The sequence below is a fragment of the Hyla sarda genome, chromosome 5 (assembly GCF_029499605.1).
Source record: "Hyla sarda isolate aHylSar1 chromosome 5, aHylSar1.hap1, whole genome shotgun sequence".
In the NCBI taxonomy this organism is placed as follows: domain Eukaryota; kingdom Metazoa; phylum Chordata; class Amphibia; order Anura; family Hylidae; genus Hyla; species Hyla sarda.
Genome location: NC_079193.1, coordinates 120,718,102 through 120,735,708, shown reverse-complemented (window position 1 = coordinate 120,735,708; position 17,607 = coordinate 120,718,102). Strand labels below are relative to the sequence as shown.

General features: G+C 40.2%; 1 protein-coding gene across 10 annotated transcripts in view; it reads right to left on the bottom strand.

The window, feature by feature from the left end:
- The window catches only part of SLC12A7 (solute carrier family 12 member 7), an 870,696-nt gene that overhangs the window by 512,170 nt on the left and 340,919 nt on the right, over window positions 1-17,607 (bottom strand). For 8 of the 10 annotated variants that reach the window (XM_056520184.1, XM_056520194.1, XM_056520193.1 and 5 more), the window contains exon 2: window positions 8,679-8,770. In XM_056520184.1, the coding sequence (XP_056376159.1) occupies window positions 8,679-8,770 (92 nt within the window). Of the gene's footprint in view, window positions 1-8,678; window positions 8,771-10,165; window positions 10,214-11,234; window positions 11,322-17,607 lie in introns of those variants that run through there. The other 2 variants (XM_056520187.1, XM_056520189.1) reach the window with 2 other exon arrangements.

Here is a 17,607-nt window from a genome sequence, read left to right as displayed (position 1 = left end):
TCAATCAGCAGGCACCCCGTGCAAATGCCCAGGGGGGTCATCAGACCCCCCCACGTCGGCGATCGGCGCAAATCGCAAGTGAATTCACACTTGCGATTTGCGCCGATTCCGGGTCATACGGGTCTATTGTGACCCGGTGACCCGGAATAGAAGGGGGATCGCGGGTGTCTAAGACACCCACGATCCCCCTGTAGGCATAGGAGTGAGGTGGCAGGGTTGCCACCCCTCCTATCCTGCTATTGGTCTGCTAATGATCGTCAGAGGCGACGACCAATAGCAGACCGGGGGCGGGGGGGTTAAATTTCGTATTCCCCGTCCTGCCCACCCACAATAGGCGGGGCAGAACGGGGAACCGAAGGGGAGCGGGCGCCGACGTCCACTTACCCGTCCGGAGGCTGCGGCGACGTTGATCGGCGGCCGGCGTCACGTGCGTCTGAAGAGGACGGCTGCCGGGATCCTACGGAAGCCGGTAAGTAGATCTGGAGGGCTACAGTCTGAGACCGTGGTCTCTAACTGTAGCCCTCCAGATGTTGCAAAACTACAACTCCCAGCATGCCCAGACAGCTGTTTGGGCATGCTGGAATATGTAGTTTTGCAACAGCTGGAGGGCTGCAGTTTGAGACCACTATACAGTGGTCTCTAAACTATATCCCTCCAGATGTTGCAAAACTACAACTCCTAGCATGCCCACATAGCTGTTTGTTGTCTGGACATGCTGGGAGTTGTAGTTTTGCAACATCTGGAGGTCCACAGTTTGGAGATCACTGTGCAGTGGTCTAAAAACTGTAGCTCTCCAGATGTTGCAAAACTGCAATTCCCAGCATGCCCAGAAAGCAAACAGCTGTCTCGGCATGCTGGGAGTTGTAGTTGGGTACTTCCAGCTGTTGCATAACTACATCTCCCAGCATGCCCTTCGGTGATTAGTACATGCTGGGAGTTGTAGTTTTGCAACAGCTGGAGGCACACTGGTTGGAAAATATTGAGTTAGGAAACAGAACCTAACTGAAGGTTTTCCAACCAGTGTGCCTCCAGCTGTTGCAAAACTACAATTCCCAGCATGCACTGTCTGTCAGTACATGCTGCTGGGAGTTGTAGTTTTGAAACAGCTGGAGGTTTGCCCCCCCCCCCCCCCCATGTGAACGTACAGGGTACATTCACATAGGCGGGTTTACAGTAAATTTCCTGCTTCAAGTTTGGGCTGCGGCAAATTTTTTGCCACAGTGCAAACTCCTAGCGGGAAATTCACCGTAACCCGCCAGTGTGAATGTACCCTAAAAACACTACACTACACTAACACCTAATAAAGGGTAAAACACTACATATACACCCCCTTACACTGTCCCCCCCCCCCCCAATAAACAATTTAAAACGTCTTGTACGGCAGGGTTTCCAAAACGGAGCCTCCAGCTGTTGCAAATCTCCGTACTCGGGAGAAATTACACTACAAATTTTGGGGGCTTTTTTTCCTTTTACCGCTTGTGAAAAGGAAAAGTTGGGGTCTACACCAGCCTGTTAGTGTAAAAAAATAAAAAATTTTACACTAACATGCTGGTGTTGCCCCCAAAATTTGTAACGCAATTTCTCCTGAGTACGGAAATACCCCATATGTGGGCATAAAATGCTCTGCGGGCGCACAACAAGGCTCAGGAGTGAGAGCGCACCAAGTACATTTGAGGCCTAAATTGGTGATTTGCACAGGGGTGGCTGATTTTACAGCGGTTCTGACAAACACAAAAAAATGTAATACCCACATGTGACCCCATTTTGGAAACTACACCCCTCACCGAATGTGACAAGGGGTATAGTGAGCCTGAACACCCCACAGGTGTTTGACGAATTTTCATTAAAGTTGGATGGGGAAATGAAAAAAATTATATTTTTTCACTAAAATGCTGGTGTTACCCTAAATTTTTCATTTTCACATCGGGAAATAGGAAAAAAGCCCACCCAAATTTGTAAACCCATCTCTTCTGAGTAAGAACATACCCCATATGTGAATTTAAAGTGCTCTGGGGTGAACTACAATGCTCAGAAGAGAAGGAGCGCCATTGGGATTTTGTAGAGAAAATTTGTCCGGAATTGAAGGCCATTGAACCCCATTTTGGAAACGACACCCCTCACGTAATGTAATAAGGGGTACATTGAGAATTTACACCCCACAGGTGTCTGACAGATTTTTGGAACAGTGGTCCGTAAAAATGAAAAATAAAATTTTTCATTTGCACAGCCCACTGTTCCAAAGATCTGTGGGGTGTAAATACTCACTGCACCCCTTATTAAATTCTGTGAGGGGTGTAGTTTCCAAAATGGGGTCACATGTGGGGGGTTTCCACTGTTCTGGCACCACGGGGAGCTTTGTAAACGCACATGGCCTCTGACTACCATTCCAAACTAATTCTCTTTCCAAAAGCTCAATGGCGCTCCTCTTCTTCTGAGCATTGTAGTTCGCCAGCAGAGCATTTTACGTCCTAACATGGGGTATTTCCATACTCAGAAGAAATGGGGTTACACATTTTGGGGGTCATTTTCTCCTATTACCCCTTGTAAAAATGTAAAATTTAGGGGGAAAACTGCATTTTTGTAAAAAATAAAATAAAAAAAATTTTCATTTACACATCCAACTTTAACGAAAAGTCATCAAACATCTGTGGGGTGTTAAGGCTCAGCGGACCCCTTGTTACGTTCCTTGAGGGGTGTAGTTTCCAAAATAGTATGCCATGTGGGTATTTTTTGCCGTTCTGGCACCACAGGGGCTTCCTAAATGCGACATGCCCCCAAAAAAACATTTCAGCAAAAGTTGCTTTCAAAAAGCCAAATGTGACTCCTTCTCTTCTGAGCATTGTACTTCGCCCGCAAAGCATTTTATGTCCTAACATGTGGTATTTCCTTACTCAGAAGAGATGGGGTTACAAATTTGGGGAGGCATTTTCTCCCATTACCCTTTGTAAAAATGGTAAATTTGGGGGAAAAACTGCACTTTAGTGAAAACATTTTTTTTTTTCATTTACACATCCGACTTTAACGAAAAGTCGTCAAACACCTGTGGGGTGTTAAGGCTCACTGGACCCCTTGTTACGTGCCTTGAGGGGTCTAGTTTCCATAATGGTATGCCATGTTGGGGTTTTCTGCTGTTCTGGCACCATAGGGGCTTCCTAAATGTGACATCCCCCCCAAAAACCATTTCAGCAAAATTCCCTCTCCAAAATCCTATTGTCGGTCCTTCCCTTCTGAGCCCTCTAGTGCACCCGCCGAACACTTGACATACACATGAGGTATTTCCTTACTCGAGAGAAATTGGGTTACAAATTTTGGGGGGATTTTTCATCTATTACCCCTTGTAAAAATTCAAAAACTGGGTCTACAAGAACATGCGAGTGTAAAAAATGAAGATTTTGAATTTTCTCCTTCAATTTGCTGCTATTCCTGTGAAACACCTAAAGGGTTAACACACTTACTGAATGTCATTTTGAATACTTTGAGGGGTGCAGTTTTTATAATGGGGTCATTTGTGGGGTATTTCTAATATGAAGGCCCTTCAAATCCACTTCAAAACTGAACTGGTCCCTGAAAAATTCCGATTTTGAAAATTTTGTGAAAAATTGGAAAATTGCTGCTAAACTTTGAAGCCCTCTGATGTCTTCCAAAAGTAAAAACACGTCAATTTTATGATGCAAACATAAAGTAGACATATTGTATATGTGAATCAATGTATAATTTATTTGGAATATCCATTTTCCTTACAAGCAGTGAGCTTCAAAGTAAAAAAAATGCAAAATTTTCAATTTTTTCATCAAATTTTGGAATTTTTCACCAAGAAATGATGCAAGTATCGACAAAATTTTACCACTAACATAAAGTTGAATATGTCACGAAAAAACAATCTCGGAATCAGAATGAAAGGTAAAAGCATCCCAGAGTTATTAAAGCTTGAAGTAACCGTGGTCAGATGTTCAAAAAATGGCCGGGTCCTTAAGGTATATTTGGGCTGGGTCCTTAAGGGGTTAATAAGGGGTACAGTGAGCCATTACACCCCACAGGTGTCTGACAGATTTTTGGAACAGTGGTGCGTGAAAATGAAAACATTTATTTTTCATTTGCACAGCCCACTATTCCAAAAGTCTGTCAAACGCCAGTGGGGTGTAAAGGCTCACTGTACCCCTTATTAAATAATATGAGGGGTGTAGTTTCCAAAATGGGGTCACATATGGAGGGGGGGTCCACTGTTCTGGCACCACGGGGGGCTTTGTAAACGCACATGGCCCCCGACTTCTATTACAATAGAATTCTCTCTCCAAAAGTTCACTGGCGGTCTTCCTCTTCTGAGCATTGTAGTTCGCCCGCAGAGCACTTTACATCCACATATGGGGTTGTTCAATACTCCCCCATACACCCCTTGTAAAAATGTAAAATTTGGAGAAAAAAAATATTTTTCATTTACACATTCAACTTTAACAAAAAGTCGTCAAACACTTGTGAGGTGTAAAGGCTCACTGTACCCCTTGTTACATTCCTTGAGGGGTTTAGTTTCTAAAATGGGGTCACTTGTGGGGGTTCTGTATGGTTCTGGCAGCTAAAACCCTTTGCAGGCATAAAGTGAAGCCTATAATCCGTTCGGCCTAAAATGATGCCCTGACAAGCCAAATGGCGCTCCTCTCCTTCTGGGTACTACCACGCGGCCAAGGAACCAAATATGGCCTAAGCAGGGGTATTTCCAAACATAGGCCGAGCAGCTTAATAAAATATAGGGTGCATTTCTTGCAATATCAGAAGTGATGTACAAAAAATATGCTATGGTGTTAAAATACTCACTGTACCCTCTAGCAAATACCTTGAGGGGTCTAGTTTTTAAAATGGGGTCATTTGGGGGGGGGGGTTTCCTATGTTCTACCACCTTCAAATTTCTGCAAACCTTGCATAGCACATAAAAAAAAGATGTACTTTTCAAATTTTCTAAATTTCAAGTTAAATTGTTAGGCTTCTAATTAATTTAAAATGTTAATTAAAAACAAAAAAAACATCTGAAAGTTTCATAAACTATTCGATCAGTAAGTATAAATATATGCAACCTATTAGTGTTAAAATAGCAAAAAAATCGTAATTTTTTAAAAAATTTCATGATTTTTTGCATTTAAAAAAAATAAAAATTCAAATATCGGCTTACTTTTACTTCGTACATGAAGGACAACTTGTGACAAAAAAACAATGTCAGAATTATCATGATTGGCAAAACATTATCATAGTTATCCTCTAATAAAGACAGACATCCCTGATTTGAAAAAACAGGCCTGGTCTTTCAGGGGCATACATGTTTACTTGTATTGGTCTTTAAGAGGTTAAACTCAAGAACCCAGTTTATACGTCCTATTATGGCATAAAGATGTCACAGTGGAAGTTCCCTAAACACCAGCCAGAGTGACAACCTGGACTTCGTGGTTGCCAAGTTTTACCTTGGCATACAGGTAAAGCCAAATTCTCTCTCAAAAACCCAAATTTTGCTCCTTTTCTGAGCATTGTAGTGCACCCGCAGAGCAAATGGGGTTCCAAATTTGGGGTGCTTTTTCTCCTATTACTCTTTGTGAAAATGAAACATTTTTCATGTCCAACTCAGTCAAACACCTGTGGGTGGTTGAGGCTCACTGTACCCCTTGTTACATTCCTTGAGAGGTGTTTCCCAAATAGTGTGCCATTTTTTTTTTTTATTGTTGTTCTAGCACCATGGGGGCTTCCTAAATGCAACATGCCCCATGAAAACCATTTCAGCAGAATTCTCTCTCCAAAATGCACATTCCCTCCTGAGCCATGTTGTGCACCCACAGAACACTTTACATCCACATATAAGGTATTTCCATACTCGGGAGAAATTGGGTTGCAAATTTTGGGGGCTTCTTCACCTTTCATCCCTTGTAAAAAAATTTAAAAAATGGGGCTACAAGAACATGTTAGTGTTACAAAATGGAGATTTTGAGTTTTCTTCTCCAGTTTTGAATACTTTGAGGGGTGCAGTTTCTATAATGGGGTAATTTATGGGGGATTTTGTGAAAATTTGGAAAACTGCTGCTATACTTTGAAGCCCTCTAATGTTTTCAACAAGTAAAAACATGTCAACTCTATGATGCCAACATAAAGTAGACACACTGTATATGTTAATCAATATAATTTATTTGAAATGTCCATTTGAGTTTCAAAGTTAGAAAAATGCTAAATTTTAAACATTTACATGAAAGTTTTGAATTTTTCACCAAGAAATGATGAACGTATCGACGAAAATGTACTAGAATATATCACGAAAAAACAAGCTTGGAATCAAATTCATAAGTAAAAGCAATTCATAGTTATTAATGCATATTGACAGAGGTCTGATTTGCAAAAAAAACATCTGGTCCTTAAGGGGTTAACACATGCCAGAATTCCCATGTAACATCAGGTCAGTACACACATTTTAGGACCTGTTTACTTCACATATTTTATCTAGATTTAGTTTTTAGGTCAGGAAAGCTCCCAATGTAGGTGCTAAATGCGTCTAAGGGGTTACATGATTACAATAAAAGGACAAATATGTGTCTTTTTGGACATTAATTGAGCCAGTATATGGCAAAAACTAAGCATAGAAAAGAAAAATAGACCATGCCATAAGTAAAAATGTAAGTAGTAAATCTTTTCCCTTAGTCAAGTCAGCAGTACAATGATGGGGCAACTGTGTACTTCTATCCTGGCAGGACCATGGAACTTTTAAATGGGCACTGTCATTAAAACTAATTTTTGCTATTGCACTCCTTATGGTAAATTAAAAAAAATCTTTCTAATGTACTTTGTTTAAAAAAACAAAACAAACAAAGTTTTCTATGTTCCATTTGTATTTAGAAAAGCTGTCACTAGGTGTCTCCCTACTTGTCCAGAGAACATTTCCCCTGATCTCTTGCACAGACTTTGGACTCCTGCTGGCCTGGCAGAAGTCCAAATTCAGGAAATGCTGTCTGGAGTGCTGAGGGGGGGGGGGGGTGCAGCCTTAGCCAATCATAGCTCATCTCACACACTGAACTGCTCTGGGCTGTGTGTAGCAGAGTGAGGGAGGAAGTTCTCCCCTTTACGGTTTCAGATGACGTCATGCCTGCTGGGTAACGCCCCTTCCCAGTCTGTGAATTTGACTGAGCAGATAATGCAAAGCAATATCAAGGTAGAAAACAAAAAAAATAATAAAAATAAAGGAAGGGGGTGATTTCTCATGATTGGGGCAGTGAACAGGGAGGGTTATAAAATTATCAAGCTCATGACAGGTACTCTCTAAAGGTCACCAATAAATTCAGAGCTTTTAAATTCCCCATGGGGATATAAACCCCTTAGCTAATCCCCTCTTGAGTAGTTATAAGGTATGCTAAAAAAAAAAAAAAAAAAAAAAAAAAAAAAAAAAAAAAAAAAAAAAAAAAAAGAATAGAGAGAAGCTTGTGCTGCTGACATGACTAAGGGAAAGCAAATTAGCTACGTAAATGTTTACTTCCCTATTGTCCTGTCAACAGCACAATGATGTGGAATTGCATAGTAAATAACACAGTGGAAGGGTTCACAGTTTTACAGTATTTATTACAGATTTAACATATGATTTACTATTCGATAAATTGTCCAACTTGTAATGCCCAAAAAAAAAAAAAAAAAAAAAAAAAAAAAAAAAAAAAAAAAAAGGAGCATTCCAAGAAGCATTCTAGCAAATTTGCTCCACAGGAACCGAACCTCGTTCAGCCCATGATGTAAACATAGCCCTAGCTGAATGGACTGTAGTAAGCTCAGGAGGCTGTAAAGAGGCTGAAAGATAGGAAACATTAATGCATTGACAAACCCACCTAGATATTGTGGGTTTGGATTCCTTTATCTCCTTATTAGGTCCCTGAATGGTAATAAGCAAATTAGTCCTCTGGAGGTAAACTTCCAGAAATCTTAACATATCAAGGTCCTTGAAATGATCACCTTAGCCTTCGGAAACATTTGGAGGGTATCTAGAAAGAATGATAACCTGGTTCTTGTTGGAAAAGAAAGGTACTTAGGAAATAGGTAAATTCCGAAAGGAATCGTAGCAATGCTCTATCAGACATCAAAGTGGTGTATACAGAAAGTCTAACAGCAAATAAGGAAGGCTTTCAAGTAGACCCTTGGTCTGCTGGTTAAAAGTAGCCTCTTAGACCAACACATAAACACACATCCTGTGGGCACAGGACAGAAAAACTCAAGGGGGAGAGGCTAAGGGGTAGTTTATATACCCTTGGGGAAGTTAAAAGCTCTGAATTTATTGGTGATCATTAAAAATGTTAAGGTCCTGGCATGAGTCACCCCATCATAGTGCTGCTGACAGGATGATTAGGAATAATTTATTGGTAATTTATGCCGCACAGTGGTATCCATCAACCATAATCTGGTATGGCATCTTTCACTGTTTTACATATAGTTCAGGAGGTGTTCCCAGCATATAAACTAAAAAGAGTGAACAAAAAAAATGTGAATGAAGCTTTACAATAAATATATAACAAAAAGTAACACCCAGTGAATTACCCACATGGCTAATTTTATTCTCCACTGTATAACTACAGTAATCACAGAACAGTTTACGACTTTAAAATAAAAAATGATGTTCTTTATCTTCAGAATATTTTATCATCAATGTGCAAAGTAACTCTTGCTTATAAAATTACCTCAAAAAGTGCCATGTTTTTTCCATCATATAAGTTGTCTTTGTCCATTTCATTCTGAAAGAAGGGACTATTTTCTCTAGGATTGCCATCCCCTGTAGAGTAAACAGACACATTTCCTATAAATTTACACAGCATAACTAAATAAATGCTAAACAATCAATAACACTTGTTATGTAAAATCAAATATCTTCACAATTACATCACTTTTTCTATTCTATATGCCATATAGCTATATGACATCATTCGGTGTGTGCCTTGGATGTAAACCTCCCTACAGACTTTAATGGCCACTGTCATTAGAAAAAAAAACAATGACTAATGACAGCATGTTCTCCCCCTTCTCCGTGTCATGTGATCGAGACAAACATTCCATGTATGTCTATGAGAGTGTCTCGATCACGTGACAAAGGCTGGGGAGGGGGTGTTGGTGGATGGCCATGGGAGAGTTTTTTTTTTTATAGTGACAGACACACTAGGTGTAATTCTATATACATCTTCATTCTGTTGTATCTACCATAAGTACCATATCTGTAGCTGTGTTTGATTTATCTCAGATTATTCCTACATGTATTTCAAGTGGTATCACTACTAATATTCCTCTTCCCAATAAGTACCAGGGGCTTTTAGGTGATCAGATATACTAAGTACTTGAATTGTACAATCCATGTCACCTCTTTTTATCCCTCACACTACAAAAGAAACAACCTGTAGAGGTAAGGAGTGATTTGTATGGATGGATGTAATACACATGTATAATATAGCCTTAGAGTAGGGTGGGCACTAACTCCCTGTGTGTCTTGTTGTTATCACCAATTGTCCAATCTGCAATACCATATTTCCATGAATATCAGGTGTCATTTAAAGGTTTGGGAGAGTCATGTGACAATTTTAACATTTTAGGATGTAAGTTGGGTTCTGTAGCCTGTTAGATGCTGGTCTAATGGTTTTACTAAAAGAAAAAAATAATTAACTAGTCAGGCACACTCGGAAAATAGGACAACATTATCTGTGATGGGGAGAACATTAATAACAATCAGATTGGTAAATGTCAGCTAAGGCCGACAGGAACATCAACTACAGTAATACAAACAAGATGGGAGTCCAGCAACGACCAAACTAAACCCTAATTTATACGGCTCTTCTTATATTGCTCTTCTTAAAAAATGCAAAATGAGTTTGATGCCCTTTTTTGTCGGGGAATACCAGTAGTGTGAAAGGCGCCAGAAGATTTCTTATAAAAATAAATAAATAAATTAAAAAAAAACATATTCCATGCTCCACTTTAAAAACAAACAAACAAACAAACCAACAAACACGAACAACAAAATTGCTTTGGAAAGAAATGAAAAACAAAAACAAATTTTTTTTTTAACCTAGATAAGCTCAGGGAGGACTGAAACCTCCGGTGGAGCAGAAGGACAATGTGGTTCTTGACAAACAAGTATACTACTTAAATAATTTTAAGTCACTTAATCATCTTCTCTTACTGTTCAATCTTAAAATGAGCCTTATACTTGTATGGGCATCAATTTGGTGCCATCGGTAACTGTCTTTGCTCCACACACACCAGTTACAAGAATTATAGTAAATTTGCCAGACCACTGGAGACTACACTTCCACCTGCTAATCTCCATCCACTCATTAAAAAGTATTAGGTGTGGCATAAACTGGCTGAAAAGATGATTTTTTGAGCAAATGAATGATAGATATGTGCAATAGAAAGATAGAGTTGCAAGGCAACCAGTGAAGTCTGCTCTTGGAAAATAAAAGCTGCAGTGTTATTGGTTGCCATAGTGATAGTTACATAGTTAGTACAGTTGAAAAAAGACATACGTCCATCAAGTGCAACCAAAGGATTGAAGGGTAGGGGTGTGGCGCGATATTGGGGAAGGGATGGGATTTTATATTTCTTCATAAGCATTAATGTTATTTTGTTCCAGGAATGTATCTAACCCTGTTTTAAAGCTGTTAAATTTTCCTGCTGTGACCAGTTCCTGAGGTAGACTGTTCCATAAATTCACAGTTCTTATGGTAAAGAAGGCATGTCACCCCTTGAGACTAAACCTTTTCTTCTCCAGACAGTGGGAGTGCCCCCTCGTCCTTTGGGGGGGGTTTAACCTGGAACAGTTTTTCTCCATATTTTTTGTATGGGCCATTAATATACAATTGTAACTCCTTTATTCGCTCCTCATAACTAAGATGTTCCATGCCCCATATTAGTTTAGTCATCCAGCTCCACAGTGTCCCTTTTATGGACTGGTGCCCAAAACTGAACAGCATATCCCAGGTGAGGCCGTACCAATGCTTTATAAAGGGGTAGTATTATGTCCCTGTCCCTCAAGTCCATGCCTCTTTTTATACATGACAATATCCTGCCAGCCTTGAAAGCAGCAGCCTGACATTGCATGCTATTCTGAAGTCTGTTATCTACAAGTACACCCAGATCCTTCTCTACCAGTGACTCTGCCAGTTTAATCCCCCCCCCCCCCCAAGACATACGACGCATGCAGGTTATTAGTACCCAGATGAATAACTTTACATTTATCCACATTGAACCTCATTTGCCAAGTGGATGTCCAGACACTTAGTCTATCCAAGTCATCTTGTAACCTATACACATCCTCTATAGACTGTACCGTGCTACAAAGCTTGGTGTCATCTGCAAAGATAGAAACAGAGCTGTTAATGCCATCCTCTAATATCATTGATAAATAAATTAAACAGCAGTCCCAGTACTGAACCTTGGGGTACACCACTAATAACCGGGGACCAATCAGAGTACGAATCATTGACCACCACTCTCTGGGTACGATCCATGAGCCAGTGTTCAATCCAGTTACAAACTAAAGTTTCCAAACCCAAAGACCTTAACTTACCAGTCAGACGTCTATGAGGGACAGTATCAAACGCTTTAGCAAAATCCAGAAACACTATATCCACAGCCATTCCTCTGTCAAGGCTTCTACTCACTTCTTCATAAAAGCAAATTAGATTGGTTTGACAACTTCTATCCTTAGTAAACCCATGCTGGCTATCACTTATAATACAATTATCCCCTATGTATTCCTGTATGTTATCCCTTATAAGTCCTTCAAACAATTTACCCACAATGCACGTTAGACTTACCGGTCTATAGTTTCTTGGGGAAGACCTAGAGCCCTTTTTGAAGATCGGCACCACATTCGCCTTGCGCCAGTCCCTTGGCACAATACCAGACACCAGTGAATCTCTTAATATCATGAACAGGGGTACAGATATTACTGAACTTAGTTCTCTAAGAACTCTTGGGTGCAATCCATCTGGCCCTTGAGATTTGCTTACATTTATATTACTTAACTTACCTTGTATCATTTCTACATTAAACCAGTTCAGTACATTACATGATGTGTTACCAGCACTGACCTGTCCAATGTCAGCTCCTTCTTCCTTAGTATATACAGAACTAAAGAACCCATTCAGTAGCTCTGCTTTCTCTTTATCGCCTGTGACAACCTCACCATTATCATTATTAAGGGGTCCTACATGCTCTGTCCTTAGTTTTTTTGCATTTATATATCTAAAAAAAATATTTAGGGTTAGTTTTGTATTTTTTGTTGTTTATTGCTCTTTTAACATCATTTGTCAGCCATGTAGGATTTAGTTTTAATCGTTTATATTTGTTCCCCTTTGGTATAAATTTAGCTGTATAGTTATTTAGAGTTGATTTAAAGATGTCCCATTTACCTTCTGTATCAGTGTTTGACAACACCTCCCCCCAGTCTATGTCCTGTAGTGCAGCTCTCAGCCCAGGGAAGTTTGCCTTTTTAAAGTTATATGTTTTTGCCTTCCCTGCCTGTCTTTGTTTTCTACATTTTAAGTCAAAAGTAACTATATTGTGGTCACTATTACCAAGGTTTTCCCACACAGTTACATTACCAACCATGACTAAAAAACTTGGTCCTGTTCCGTGCTCAGGTTCTCCCGCAATCTTTCACCATATCTTCCGTTCTGGGGCATGGGCGGAGCTTTGTGTATTCCTTATATTCGCATATTCAAGGAAGAAAAAAGTGAGGGGGTGGGCAACTTTACTATTGGTTGCTAGGGATGTTGTTGATAACCTCTGAAAAGTGTATTTGCATCATTCTAATTGGCCCACAAGTGAAAAGAAGGAATATGTGAATATTCACATATGCGAATATTCACATATGCGAATATGCGGAAAAAAAAGCAAATATTCGCAATTTTGAATATATAGCGAATATATTCGCAAATTTGCGATAAAAATTTCAAATGCGAATATTTACGCCCAACACTATTCGTGACATCACGGCTGCTATTTGCTAGCAGCAGGACCCAGCAGAGCAGCAGCAGTGGTGACATAACAAAGCTTTGCCCATGCTACAAGTCGGGCTCAGAACTGAAGATATGGCAGACGATTGCGGGAGAACCTGAGCACAGAAAGGGACCAGGTTATCGTTAGTCATGGCAACCAATAACACTACAGCTTTCATTTTTTAACCCCTTAAGGACCGGGGCTTTTTCCGTTTCTTCATTTTCAATTTTTCCTCCTTCACTTTAAAAAATCCTAACTCTTTAAAATTTTCACCTAAAATTCTATATGATGGCTTATTTTTTGCGCCACCAATTCTACTTTGTAATGACATCAGTCATTTTACCCAAAAATCTACGGCAAAATTGAAAAAAAAATGCCATTTTGTAAATTTTAGGGGCTTCAGTTTCTACGTAGTACATTTTTCGGCAAAAATAACACCTTATCTTTATTCTCTAGGTCCATACGGTTAAAATGATACCCTACTTGTATAGGTTTGATTTTGTATTTCTACTGGAAAAAAAAATCATAAATACATGCAGGAAAATGTATATGTTTAAAATTGTCATTTTCTGAGCCCTATAACTTTTTTATTTTTCCATGTTCAGGGGGCTACCAGGGCTAATTTTTTGCGCCGTGATCTGAAGTTTTCGTCGGTACCATTTTTGCATTGATCAGACTTTTTGATCGCTTTTTATTCATCTTTTCATGATATAAAAAGTGACCAAAAATACACTATTTTGGACTTTGGAATTTTTTTGCGCGTAGGCCATTGAACTTTCGGATTAAAAAGCGGTATATTTTTATAATTCAGATATTTCCGCACACGGCGATACCACATATGTTTATTTTTATTTACACTGTTTTTTTATTCTTGGAAATGCCGGGTGATTCGAACTTTTATTAGGGTAAGGGATCATTGAAAGTGTTAGTGATTTTTTTTACACTTTTGTTATGCCATATCATAGCCCCTAGGGGGGGCTATAACATTGCATGTACTGATCTTTAACAATGATTAATGCATCTCCTTAGGAATGCATCAATGAGTGTTTTCGGCGATTGAATGCTCAAGCCTGAATCTCAGGCTTGAATCATTCAATCGGCGATCGGACTTCAGGAAGCAAGGTAAGAGACCTTCCTCCTGAAGTATAGCTGTTCGGGATGCCGCGATTTTACAGCAGCGATTACGAACAGCTCCTTCCCGGCACATTTTACTTTCACTTTTAGCCACGCGGCTCAGCTTAAGGGTGAATAGCGCGCGGCGCCGCGATTGGTGCCGCGTGCTATTAGCGGCGGGTCCCGGCATCACTATGACGCCGGGCCCACCGTGATATGATGCGGGGTTACCATGTAACCCCGCGTTCTATCACGGGAGCGGGACCAAGGGCATAAGTTTACGCCCTTGGTCCTTAAGGGGTTAAAGAGCAGATTACGCTGATTGCACAGAACAGGATTAGGTAAGTATAGTTGTCATCAGTGTCACCTGCACTACCTGTCTATTCCGACAGGTTAGTGCAGATGAAACTGATGACAGATTTCCTTAAGGGTCTATTCACACGTACATTATTCTGCCCAGATTTGATATGCAGGATTTGAAGCTGGGTTTAATCATTTAGTTTACATTAAAATCTACAGCATAAAATCCTGTGTATCAAGTCTTGCCGGATTACCAAATGTACAGTATCCTGCCCAGATTTGATGCGCAGGATTTGAAGCTGTATTCTGTCATTTATATTGAAATCTTCAGCAGAAAATCCTGTCCATCAAATCTGTGCAGAATACAGTACGTGAGGGTAGGGTCACACGTAACAGATCTGCCGGTGACCCAACCCATTGTGTGCCTCCAGCTGTTGCCAATTGCTCTGCGATGTCTGAGTACACTGCGAGTGCTCTCGGCAACTCGCAGGCCACTGTGTGGCTGCTCGGTAGCAGCGGATTGTCGCTGCGAACAAGCCAGAGGGCGGGCAGAGACAGGGTGGGGCGTAGCAACAGCTGAACGTACACTGTGGGTCGGGTCACCGACTGATCCATAATGTAAAAAATGCTGCTGATTCATTACATATGACCCTACCTTTAGGGTCTATTCAATTGTACAGTATCCAGCGCAGATTTCATGTGCAGGATTTTAAGCTGTATTCTGTCATTTAGTTTATATTGAAATATTTGCAGAAAAATCCTGTGCATCAAATCTGTGCAGAATACTTTACGTGTGAATACACCATAAGGTAGAATTATACATAATGGCCCTCATTTACTATTGCAAACCCGACCTGTTTTGTCGGCTTGTGCGCCAGATTCAGTCGCATTGCGCCAGAAATTCTGTCTGCACCAGATTTTGCGCCAGAATTGAAAAAACCCTGACTAACTCTCCATTTTGCTTAGAAAACCCCCAAAAAGGGTGTGGCCACTTGAAAAGGGCCCCGACATTTTCACAAAAACCCAACATATTTACTAAGGTTTTCACATAAAATGTGATGGATTTCAGCTGAGGAAAACCCTACAGATCAGAGCATGTGAAAAAAAGCAATGTGTAGGGAAAGTAGAAAATGTAGGGAAATTAAAACTCACAAAGAAATCTATACTCCACTCATAGTAAATGAGGGCCAATGTGTAAACAACGTATTTTGCACTGCGCAGTGGGAAATATGCTGCACAGCGAAAAATACATATTACCAGCGGGTCCTTGGCTGCTGAAAGCAGCCGGGACTGCCGCTCTGGTGCTTGCATCATGTACAGGACGTAAATGTATGTCCAGTGTCATTAAGGGGTTAATAGTTACAGTTGGGCAAAAAAGTATTTAGTCAACCACCAATTGTGCAAGTTCTCCCACTTAAAAAGAGAGGCCTATAATTTTCATCATAGTTATACCTCAACTATGAGAGACATAATGAGGAAAACAAAAATTCCATAAAATCCCATTGTCTGATATATAAAGAATTTGCAAATTATGGTAGAAAATAAGTATTTAGTCACCTAAAAAAAAAAAATTAAAAAAAAGCAAGATTTCTGGCTCTCACAGACCTGTAACTTCTTTTTTAAGAGTCAACTCTGTCCTACACTCATTACCTGTATTAATGGCACCTGTTTTAACTTGTTATCAGTATAAAAGACACCTGTTCACAACCTCAGTCACACTCCAAACTCCATTATGGCCAAGACCAAAGAGCTGTTGAAGGACACCAGAAACATAATTGTAGACCTGCACCAGTCTGGGAAGAAATCAACTGTGGGAGCAATTATTAGAAAATGGAAGACATACAAGACAACTGATAATCTCCCCCGATCTGGGACTCCACGCAAGATCTCACCCGGTGGTGTTAAAATGATCTCAAGAATGGTGAGCAAAAATCCCAGAAACACACAGAGGGACCTAGTGAATGACCTGCAGACAGCTGGGACCAAAGAAACAAAGGCTAGCAGCAGTAACACACTACACCGCCAGGGACTCAAACCATGCAGTGCCAGACATGTCCCCTGCTTAAGCCAGTACATGTCCGGGCTCATCTGAAGTTTGCTAGAGAGCATTTTGATGATCCAGAAGAGGATTGGGAGAATGTCATATGGTCAGATAAAACCAAAGTAGAACTTTTTGGTAAAAACTCAACTCGTCGTGTTTGGAGGAGAATGAATGCCGAGTTGCATCCAAAGAACACCATACCTACTGTGAAGCATGGGAGTGGAAACATCATGATTTGGGGCTGTTTTTTTTCTGCCAAGGGACCAGGACAACTGATCTGTGTAAAGGAAAGAATGAATGGGGCCATGTCACGTGAGATTTTGAGTGAAAACCTCCTACAATCAGTAAGGGCATTGAAGATGAAACGTAGCTGGGTCTTTCAGCATGACAATGACCCCAAACACAACACCCGGGCAGCAAAAGAATGGCTTCGTAAGAAGCATTTCAAGGTCCTGGAGTGGCCTAGCCAGTCTCCAGATCTCACCCCCATAGAAAACTTTTGGAGGGAGTTAATCTGGGTTGCCCAGCAACAGCCCCAAAACATCACTGCTCTAGAGGAGATCTGCATGGAGGAAATATCAGCAACAGTGTGTGAAAACTTGTGAAGCCTTACAGAAAACGTTTGACCTCTGTTATATACCCTTTGTTGGCAATGACAAAGTATTGAGATGAACTTTGGTTATTTCCCACCATAATTTGCAAATAAATTCTTTAAAAATCAGAAAATGTGATTTTATGGATTTTTTTTTCTCATTATGTCTCTCATAGTTGAGGTATACCTATGATGAAAATTAAAGGCCTGGGAGAACTTGCACAATTGGTGGCTGACTATATACTTTTTTGCCCTACTGTATCTTTGAAGGTAGATACAGTTCGTTCAGGCACTCACCAACTGTGTAAGATACTGTATTCAAATGCAAAATCCATCGTGGTACAAACAAAATTTCATGGACAAATGCAGTCGCCCACACAGACCTCTCACGCAAATGCCCTTCATCAGATTCCTTCTGTTGATGTGCAATCACAAGATAGTTATAACCACCCACTTGATGATGTGCAACACACAGGTGTCACAGGTAATGTAGAAAATCACAAATATAAACAAATACAAAAATACAAATCTGCAAACATGATGTATATTCAAATGTATACTCTGAAATTCA